This window comes from Castanea sativa, chromosome 3 (genome assembly GCF_040712315.1).
Source record: "Castanea sativa cultivar Marrone di Chiusa Pesio chromosome 3, ASM4071231v1".
In the NCBI taxonomy this organism is placed as follows: domain Eukaryota; kingdom Viridiplantae; phylum Streptophyta; class Magnoliopsida; order Fagales; family Fagaceae; genus Castanea; species Castanea sativa.
The window spans coordinates 32,490,305-32,501,358 of record NC_134015.1 but is presented as its reverse complement, the minus strand read 5'-3'; the positions used below and the strand labels follow the sequence as shown (position 1 = coordinate 32,501,358).

At 39.1% G+C, this 11,054-nt stretch overlaps 1 protein-coding gene across 1 annotated transcript; it reads right to left on the bottom strand.

The window, feature by feature from the left end:
* Positions 1–290: 290 nt before the first annotated feature.
* On the bottom strand, positions 291–6,551 carry LOC142627422 (phosphate transporter PHO1 homolog 1). The gene is made up of 14 exons (XM_075801283.1): positions 6,117–6,551; positions 5,725–6,025; positions 4,979–5,399; positions 4,787–4,835; positions 4,610–4,681; positions 4,158–4,287; positions 2,823–2,952; positions 2,378–2,627; positions 2,172–2,276; positions 1,932–1,976; positions 1,679–1,825; positions 1,258–1,539; positions 762–898; positions 291–622 (listed from the first exon to the last, which is right to left on the bottom strand). The coding sequence occupies exons 1-14, from the start codon at positions 6,465–6,467 to the stop codon at positions 532–534; spliced, it is 2,511 nt and encodes an 836-aa protein (XP_075657398.1). The 5' UTR covers positions 6,468–6,551; the 3' UTR covers positions 291–531.
* Positions 6,552–11,054: the final 4,503 nt, after the last annotated feature.

The window sequence follows — 11,054 nt, the reverse complement described above, 5'->3', positions numbered from 1 at the left end:
GAACGTAGGAAGTAGGAACAGACCTCAACTTTCTTTTTCTTGCAATTCACACCATTTATAAGCATACAGTGTAACCATTTGTGATGGAAATTAGTTGCACGACTGTATTAGTAGTAGCAGGGTGCCAAAAATGTCCCCACAAGGGCCACAAAGCGGGGCTGTTTCAAGCAAGGCAGTACATCTTTTTGTTGGTGGTGGTGTTGTTGTTGGGTGAGGAAGAAAGCAGGGCAGAATGTCAGTAAAAGAGAAAAACAAAAATGTGTAACAAGTCGGTCAAGGCGTCAACTAGGTATTAACACAATTGCGCTTTTTGCATTACGTTTCTCTTCATTGTTGAATAAAAATTTTGTATACAAGTATGAACCTTGTTCCCAACATACAATGAACAATATGAAGAAAGTTGATGTATTTTTACATCAACTTGGGTTGGTTGGGTGAGTAGACTACAACAAGGTTCCTCTCGGGCATATTTGTCCGAAAAACATTTATGATCCCGAATAGAATTCCATAAGCTACTGTTACCAATTGGCATCAGTCTTCCTCATCCACTTCGTGAAAAGGAAGTGGTACTGTCTTGACTGCCCTGAAGTGGCCTGCATTATTTAGATGCTCATTCTCCAACCTGGACCATTGGAACATTTCTTCATTAGATCGGCATTGAAAAGGATATATAAGTTTTAATGATTTCAATTTTAAGGTTATTCTGCACGATTAGTATAGCTGAAACACATGATTTAATGAATCCCATAACGTTATATTACCTGAAAAAATTCCACAGGCCCCTCCTAATGACCTCAAGGGCTGCTAAAAATAGAGCAGTGACACTGTCGTCAACTTGTTGAAATTTGTAGTGGAGAACAGTTTGCAACCAAGCAAGCCTGAGAATAAGATTCAATCCCTGCATGACATACCAAAGTTTTCACTTAGATGGCTTCGAAAATGAAGGGCCTACGTTTTTTAACCCAAAAATGACAACCTTTAATTTTTTGTTCCTATCTTGTTTTCGGTGGACTAGAGTGGGAATCTTACTTGAGATTGTAAAATGGCATTATCTGTTTTTTATGTTAAGAATATGTTCATTGTCCACTTTGTGATATTTTATCCTGATCATAACAAATAGCCAAGTTGATTGTCTGGTAAGAATCACTTGGTAGGTGCTAATGTCAAGGAGTTGAAGTTGTCAATTATATGCCAATGGCCCATAGACTCTTACGACAATGTCCTAATTTAAAGAGAGAAAAGGGCCACAGCATATACCATGGCGAAGTAGTAAATGATCTTTCGTCGAAGCATTAATTCATTCCTAAGCCAGGGGTTCTTGGAATTCATTTGGAGCAAACCCCAGTCTTTTACAAAATCCCAATACAATTGGTACACTGTTGCAGAACTGGACACGACCACAACAAGACAGAGCCATCCAGCACCCTCCTTTTCTTTCTCAAAGGCCACCTTGGCTCCGGCTGCTAACATTGCTGATACATATTTGCCTAGATTGATAAGGTGGCTTGTCTGTCCCTCATCAAACCACCGCCTAGCACACTGCAAGTTCAATTAAGTGGAATATTCTGTCAATTTTGATTTAATATTTTTGAGAAAAGGAAATTGATGTAACATTTGATACACTTGGTAATCGAGGTACTAATTTAGGAAATGAGATGGAGAGGGGGATATAATTTACCTGCATTGCCCTCCAATAATATGGTAGAAAGGAAACTGCATAAGCAAGATCCCGGTAATGCTTGTTGCAATACCCATAGTCCTCAGTTTTATAGCTCCGTGTTATGTAGTAACATGCCACGGATTCAAGATTTCTGAGCATTGGGATCTGTTCAAAACAGTATAGTTATTTTATTAGTGATCTGTAAGATTTAAGGCACCTTATCAGTATTTATATTTTCATGAGTTATTTCTTATTTAGTGCCTAAACCAACCTGACTACAAAGTTGATCAGCCATGAAGAAGTCCAGCATTACAACCTGCAGACCATAAGATGAATAAATTAGGTATTTTTTTTTTTTTTGGAGGGGGTATAAATATAATAGGTTACAGCTATTTTAGCTCCTAAGAATCATAATTGCAATTGATTTCAATTCAATGGATAACAGTAAAAGCATATCAGAACGATCTTATTTTAATATAATGATGATGGAATGATGGAAGCAACACAGTACCTTGTAGAGAGGTGATAAAATGATGTTCCTTATCACACGAAGGAAACGATAACGGCTTGATCGATAGATAATATTGAAGGGGCACACAAGTACTAGCAAGAAGATCTGACATACATGACAAGATCAATTCAAAATCTGCAATCTTTAAGAAAAACTATTGAACAGATAAAGGCCTATTCTACCATGCATTTGGATCAAGAAATTACCAATACAAGAAGACCGGGGATAGCTTGGACTTCAGCAAGAGTATACCCTTTGGTAAGTAGTGATAAATGAACAAACATGACCCCAATTACAGCAGTCATCGAGGTGGTACATATTAAGAACACATCTCTGTACTTAAGTTCCCTGGTGGGGCTTAGCTCAAATATGAAGCTATAGTTTATACGAGCCTTTCTCCAAGCAAAAATGTTGCAGCCATACAGAAAGAAGTGTAAAAACAGTAGGCTGAACATGCTGCAATTAATAAGTTTGTTTTGTTAGCCACGTTTTACACATTATGAAAATCTGATGAATTTTGTATAGAATATAACTTGGGTAATTGTACCTTAATTTCTCCTATCAAAATCAACCATGTGGTTGCGTTTATCAATAAACCACATGGTTAAATTTAATTGTCCTTTACACAAACAACATTGTACAAATACTTGCCTTAGTACAGGATAGACTGTTTCCATATAAACTGAGTTCGAATGTGGCTTCGGCCGTCTATACACATCCTTCATATGAGCCACGATGACATATCCAGCAAATAGCGCTAAGAAGCATCCAGTGAATAACCCTGATTATATATGAAGAGATTAGTTTATTAATCTAAGAAATAAAAAGAAGAGGAGATTAAGTTAAAATTGTATCAATTTGAGTCATACATGGATTTTATTTTATTTTTTATTTGGGGATAGAAATCCCACTCTAACTTAGTTAAATGTATGTGTGTTAAACTCTCCTAAGAACTTAAGAGGCTGTTTGGTATGATATTTTAAGCAATACTATTCATTTTTTAAATAATATTACACGTATTTTTACACACCTATTTATTCACATGTATTTTCAAAAAATGCAAACAACGTTACTAGAATAACGTTACCAAACAGCTCTAAACTCTGACTTTTGTTTCCTAATCTTATAAGAATTTGTACTTTTAAAGTGATTACCACGCTAAAGGTGTGCAAATGTTATGAATGTTTTTTTTATCATAATTTGCTATAGATTTGGATTTAATTAATACAAGAATGTTTATTCAAGTATGGATTATTGGTTTTTAACAATAGAGCTTTACAATGATTATAAATTTATATTGTTTTTATATTTTATTTATTTATATTTTTTGCTAAGCAAGGATCGTGAATGACTAGACCAAACAACTCCCCAGGGTGCACGGCCATAGTGCAATACCTATGGTGGATTACAATAATTGATATTTGAATAATTAAAAGAAAGTTAATGATTTTTCATAGAAATTAAGTCATGGAGTCCTAGTGTCCAAGGAGTACGTCATAAATGGGAAATTAACACGTATTTCTTGGTGTCCATGCAACACACTTGGTACCACACTCAGGAAACTAACTAGGGCTGCCCTAGATTCTCAACAACAAAAAAAAAAAAAAAAAAAAAAAAAAAAAAAAAAAAAACTAGGGCTGCCCTCAGGGTGTTGATGGACTTTTTAAGGTTCAATACTATTATAGTCATCTTTGTCTCAAACATAACAATGGCGTAGCATGGGACCTGACCTGTGCTTTATCATCCACCCAAAAAAGTGGACTAGCCACAGCTCTTCATTGGAAAAGGCTTAGTGGCCTAATGGGTCCATCTATACTTCGGTTTTATTTAAATTCTGGTAGTATTGTTTGGTTACAAAGTGAAAGAGCTTAAATAAAGCTCTCCACTGAATCATTGATAATTTTTAGATATATTTAATGTCACCTAAATTAAAAAATGTTATCTGGGTTTCTGTTTTTTAATCTAAGAATTTGGGTAGGAACTCACCAATGAAGAAGGTAACAGCATGTGAGTCTTTACGCTGTTGTGGTTTAAGATATTTCATGGCCTTTCTTCGGTCTTCATCAGCAAAGTGCTTGATAAATAGCTCTTCAACTTCGTCTGCTAAGTTCATCACCTGTCATTTCTGAGTTTAATAAGCAAATTAAACTGCTTCACAATCACATAATTGTTCTCGAATCGTAAGTGTCAGACAGGCATATCTAAGTTTGATTTACATGATCTGTGGTGCAGACATGAATAATAGGATCAATGGCCACTTCACATTGTCGGCAAAAAAAATTTCAGCTGAAAGGATGTTTGGTGGCCAACACTTTCACAAGATCTAATCATAATATCATGCAAATTTGTTCTGTACCATAGAAATCATGATGGATGATAGGCTTTAGATATTTCAGTTGCTAGCTAGCTAGTCTTTTATTTCGGCTTTATTGCTTTACCTTGTCTGAGCTGTTGAAATAGGATCTCTCAACCTCTTTGTGATAAATTGGAAGAACTTGTTTTCCAGTAACCTGAAAAATTCCAAAAAATTGTTTTTTTTTTTTTTTTCCTTTCACATATGTCAACCAAAATGAAAGACTCAAAAAGAAACTTTACATAGTCACCCATTTACTTACTTTGTCAAACTTCTTCAATATCTTCATAAATGCAAGCATGTTCAGGGTCCTGAAAATCATTTTTATTGTGGATAACACGTAAGCTCTTCACTGAAATTAAAAACACTATAACTCCGATTTTTTTCTTTTCATTTTTCTTCTTTTAAGGACTTGTTTAATATTCTTGGACACAGGTTAATTAGTGTATTATACCTGTAAGTTTTGAGATAGCCTAACCCTTTATAGAGCTCAACATAAGCTCCTCTAATCATCTTCTCTGCATGATGCAACTTTGTTCTGTTAACCTGTAGCTTACGGCCTTCTGGACCGCATTTTTTTGAAGAAGGATTCATCAAATCCTCCCACACTAAATAACTAAGTGCCGAGAAGGTACGAGTGGGCGTTGTCAGAGGAATGTTAATCCTTAAGTTCTTTCCTTGACAATTGAAAACACGCCCTGAGAGTGTCCTCATTTTCGCATCTTCTCCTCTCATCTGCATCAACGAATTCCCCACATCATCAGATGATTCTGAACAAAGAGAGTCTGTGAATCGCACATCATTTTTTCCCGTGTCATCTATATTGTTCTCTTGTAGCTGGTCTTGTTCTGTTCTATCCTTAACAGAGTCCTCTTCTGTAACAAAAAAAATTGAGAGTCAAAATTACACATTTCCTTGCAAGGAAGAATGAAAAATCTTGTACTAGTTGTTCGAAATAGAACTTTTGTTGTTTCGAATTACAACAAACAATACAGAAATGTGGGTTGTATATGTATGAGTGTGCGCAAAATGCACGTGTAATGGATGTATGCAAATGGACTAATTTTAAAAGATGTGACACGTATTTACATCATGTGAGAAACCCTTTGAATTGGTTATACCACAAGTCAAAGTTGAAACACATTGGTTTCTCATTTTATTTGATTGCAATTGAAAGAGACAGAGTTGATTGTTATGTACCACATGTAATGGTGCATGAAATAGAAGGATCCTCCTTGGATTCCTGAGCTATAGCTCCTTTGCCCCGTTGTTTCTTGAATGCTGTTTTGACCTCAATCAGGATCTCCATTTGTTTCTTCAAACTTTCCCCTCTTTCCATGAACTCGGCCTCCTTGGTTTTGAAGAACTGATTCACTTTGTTAAGTTGGTGATCCAAACAAGCAAAAAATTCTTTGGTAGCATCAGTATCCGCAAACTGCTCAAGCAGTTCAGTCTCATACATATCCCCCTTACTAGCTGACGATGCAAGTTTCTTATGAACCTGATAGTTGGTAGACCACATTAGTCCATACACATATTAGTCAAAAAAACAGATAGTATATATTGTTCAAGAAAAGAAGTGATATATATACTTGAATTGCTCCATGGTCTTTATGTTGATGGCCAAATAAAGAGAACCTTTTCCTAAAATTGGAGAAGAGGGTATTGGGTATAGAGTTAGTTTGTTGCTTGATGGGTGTGTTGATGTTGTTGTCAGTAGTGGTGTTAATGAGATGGATTTTTTTGAGGTCTTTCTTGAGTTGCCAATAATCAACAAAAGCTTCTTTCCATTCAGGCACAAGCTGACCCTCAAACTGCTTAGAGAACTTCACCATCTTCTTGTTCTTCTCTATTTGTGCCTTGATTTCAGAGAGAAAAGTGAGTGGTTGTGTTTGATGTGTGTAGGCTTGTGAGTGTGTTTCAATGGAAGGCCATGATGACATTATTTATGGGATGGAAAAGGGGGAGTAAGGAAACTGATAGATTCGCTAGTACTGATGCTCGACAGCACATTCTAAAATATCCTTAGCACTTATACTGTCCTATGCTCCCCCCAACTTGAAGGCTATAGACTCATAAAGGTTAGGTTCGCCGGAAAAATGAATAAACTTCTCGGCCAAAACATATTCACGTTATAAGAATTTTGAAGAGGGTGGGGGGAATTTAAAGTAAATTTTAGTGGGACCAAACCTACCCATTTCATTATGCATGAAAACAATGGCTTTTTCTTTTTCTTTTCTTTTTTTATTTATTTTTTTTTTTTTTAAGGAAAAAAATACTTACACATACTCTGTTACACATTTTTTGAACTTAAATTGTAAGTTGAGTTGAAGACACAATTTCAGTTTTAAAATTGTCTTAGATTTCAATTAAAAAAAATGTGTAACAAATATTACTCGTTTTAGAAAGCATAATTTGTCTTTTTGGAGGCTAGTTTGCCAAGCGAGAAATTTTAGGACCACATATTTTTTCATAACTATCCTATGTAACAGATTGCGATTGGTTTTTTGTTTCTTTTACATAGACCTACAACTTTTTATCCACTAGTCACAATCTATCACATTATAATTGTGATATGTGGCACAAAAGGGTGTGGTTTTAGATTTTTTTCTAACCAAACATATGCCTCTTAGTTGACCACCAAACCCTTGTGTTGTTCAAGTTCTCAAAAAAAAAAAAAAAAGATCTTGTGTTCCTCAAAGAGTAAGCATAAGATCAAGGGCAGTTTGGGCAAGTTTTAATTTTAATTTTTTAATTTTTTTGTGGGGGGAGGGAGGGGGGGAGTTAGTCAACAGCTGCTCTCATGTTTGTCAAAGAAGATTATTGGCTAAATAAGATATAAGCACACAAAGGTGACCTATAATTAGACCAGCCAGATATCCACTAAAAGAGGATAATTATCTCAATTATTTTTCATCGCTACATTCAATAACCAATTAACCGTGCATGCTTAATGCCTTTAGTTTTGCAATGTAAAGTATAAATGATATATGATGTATTTGGCTGTATAAGATGGTCAGTTGGTCACTAGCTATAATGTTATCCATCATTAGACTTCAGTAATTCGTCGATATATGTCTGACAATTTGATTCGTAAGAGTTGATTTTTGGCCGTAGTGGCAACAAGTTAAAATTGTACCTCTCAAATAGTATGCTCCATTCCAACACAAAATAATAAATCAGAAATATTAAATTGAAAATTGAAAATTAAACAATCTGTGCCATTATTGTTAAGAGATTAATACTAAATCTTATTTGAAGGAATGGAAAGGGACAAAGGGAGAAGGGAAAGGACAATGTCTATTACACATAAAATACACATGTAAGTGCACAATTGCACCTGGTCCCAAGAACAGTTATGGGCTCAGGCCCAATGAGCCTTAAACAATATGAATTTGTAGAGTGTGGGCTTGAAACCCAGGTTAGAAGCGTGTGAGGATTAAATGACAAACTAAAGATTGCAAGTAATTGGAAACAACAAGTAATATCGTAAATCAGCTTCCTCGGATGTAAACCGAGAGTTGTTCTTATATTATATCTTTCTCTTTGTTTCTTTTTCTTTTTAGGTTACAAAAAGTCCGTCCCCTTTTTCTGTCTTAGGTTGCTCTTTAAATACTACTCTTTTGAATACTTTATACACGTGTTGCCTCACCTCCCCCTTAGCCTAGATATTTCTTTTCTCGTTGCCTTTGAATAAGTAACCAGAAGTTTCTCTTCCACTCGTTCGTGTGTCACTTCCCCATAAATGCGGCCGTGGTGGTAGGTGCAGTGGTCTTTTAATGTGGAGGTAGCAGCCTTTATCTTTGACATTTCTTCAACACCGTGCTTCGGGGCGTTCTAGGTTCACCCCTCTTAACCATTGGCCTTAACCGTGTCATCCCCTAATCTTTACTATGAAATCCCGAGTTCTTCGTGTTCATCCGAGGGTAAGCTCACCCCTACGGGATCCTCGGATCCTTGGCGTATGGGCCGACCCATAGTACTAACAAATTCTAAACCCAAGGTGTGTCGGCCTTTCCTTAACACGGCCCAAAAGGCCCACATTCCCATCAGGATCTTTTTACCCCCCACAATAGCCCTTCAAAACTCTAATTTTCAACGTCCGAGGAGAAAAATAGGGTTTTGATCCGACGAGAACCTACTCCACTTACTTTGTAGGTGATGGCACGTGTGGAAATCGTTTCGCGTCCCAAAAAATGCCACTTGGCGGTTTTATTTTCAACAACGCGCGTATTTATTACGGCCAGTTACACTTTGTCCCTCACGTTCAACGGTGAGATGGGCATCCAACGGCCCTCGTTACTCCACAAAATTTTAGGCGGGACAAATATAATTTCGAGGCCGCCTTTTTGCACGTCGTGACGCTTCGAGAACCTGCGCCTTCATTTAATTCCTCAGGGGCTAATCCCATCAAAACATCTGCCCTCATACCTTACTTGCAGAAAACCGTGGAAATTTGCACACCTTCAACCTTGTAAGTTCTTGCTCCTTCTATTCTTAACCTTTTCTCCTCGGTATTTGTCCTCGGCTACCACTACAAACATTCTCCCTCTTAGAGTTTAGTCTCTCGTTCCTCTGTAATGGGAAGATTCAAGTGTCTAGTTGATACCGCCGCTGGGATGGAAGGCTTTAGGGCCAAGTACCGTATTCACAGCGACGTAGGATTAGAATATTGCGCCCACAGGCCGTGGCCGGTTCCATGAAAGAGGGAGAGGTTATCATCCCAATGATAGCCTTTATGAGGGTGGGATGACCCTTCCAATGAACCCGTAACTAGTGGAGTACCTTCGCAACCACCGTTGTGTCCCGATCGCGTCTCGCCAAACGTTTTTAGAGTTTTGGGTAGTGTAGATGCTCCGAACGAGCGCTGGGTTTAAACCTCACATGGCACGATGTCGTGTTTCTATACGAGTCCCACAAACTTTCCAACGTAGGTTACTACATTAAGTCCCGTTCTAGTGTCGTTAGGTTAATCTCCCGTCCGCCCAAATCCAACAAAGGCATGAAGGACGACCACCTCGATCGTCTCCGGGAACCGGCACGACGGCTTCCACCGCCCGCCTGAGCGGGGGATCCAGGTGCGATGCCGTAGGATTAATCTCCCCACACCACAACTTCCTCTAACACACACGTAAATGCATATTCATACTTACTTAAACTTGTTAAATATCCGTGTGAATCGACTGTGTTTGTTTGTTTTAATGTCTTTTTTGCAGATAAACAACACGTACGTCCTCGTCTGAGTCACTGTAACGTCGCAGATCTAAACCGAGTACTTCGCTCCGAGGTGTTCGTTAGCGAAGACTTACAACTCCGGCTGCTCATCTCATTCTCGGGGTACACTCCCATTTCCTGACTTCCAGGAGATAGAAAACGCCATAGTTGCGGGTGACCGAAGAAGAAGGAGGATAAACGTAGCTCGGCCCCACTTTCTGGACGACCGCGACCTCCCAGACGCTCCTAACACCGTTTTGTACAACCGGCCAATAGCAGCAGTCCCCCTCGCCGTGCACTCACAAGCAACCGTTGTTCCGTAAGAGCAGTGTCTTCTTCGCATACACTTGACGACGAGATAGACCAATTCCATCTCGAAGACACCGAGGGACCTCGCGGGAATCAGTTTGTTGTACTTTTCGACGAGGAGGAAGAAGCCACCGAGGCCTCTGGAATTGTAGGGTTTGTGGTTGCCCTACCCGAGGACGGATCCGAAGAAGATATGGGAAGAATGCAGGGTCTCCTCACCAATAGAGCCGCTAAGGTTGTAGAGAAAAATACGGGGACGTCCCAAGTTCCCCCCTCCTTACCACCTCCCCCTCCTCCAAACTCGAACCAAAATTTCCGGGCCGAGGATCCCAAGAAGAAGAGAAAGGGGGATACCGAGGGGACGATCAACAAGGACCCCAAGAAACCACGACAACAACTCCCACCGATTCAGCAGCAGAAGCTGGACAAAGGCAAGGGTAGGGTCGCTCGGTTGAAATCGGGGAAATCAGAGACGAGGCTGAAGTGCGCCGAGCACCGACCACCTGGTCCCCCGATCTAAGACTGGACGGCGCACCCATCTCCTGCGCTCCGCATAAGGGCGGTTCAACAAGGCCATGCCCACCACTTGGCCGAAGTGTTGGAACGCCTCTCCGCCGCCCAAGGACATGGAGACCTTGGAAAAAATGGGCCAGCCACAACTATTCCTCTCACTAAAAAGAGACTTAGCGCTGGTAAGTTTTTTCCTATTTTTAGGAAGATTCCACCTTTGACAATATTTATAAGTTTGTTTACTATTCCTAATTCCATCACACTTTGTTGCAGGCCATTCAGGAGGTCTTTGTAGCCGAGAAGTTTATAGAAGACACTTTAAGATAGCCGTAACCGAGCTCGAAATCCGGATGGAGACCGAGAAGTCCTCGGGCACAGCCCCTTGCCGAGAATGAGAAGTTAACCTCAAAGGTGGCCGGGTCCGAGAGAGAGAAAAATGGGGTCGAGTCAAACTTGAAGACCATGAAGACCCAAATAGAAGGACAGCGCAAGCTCCT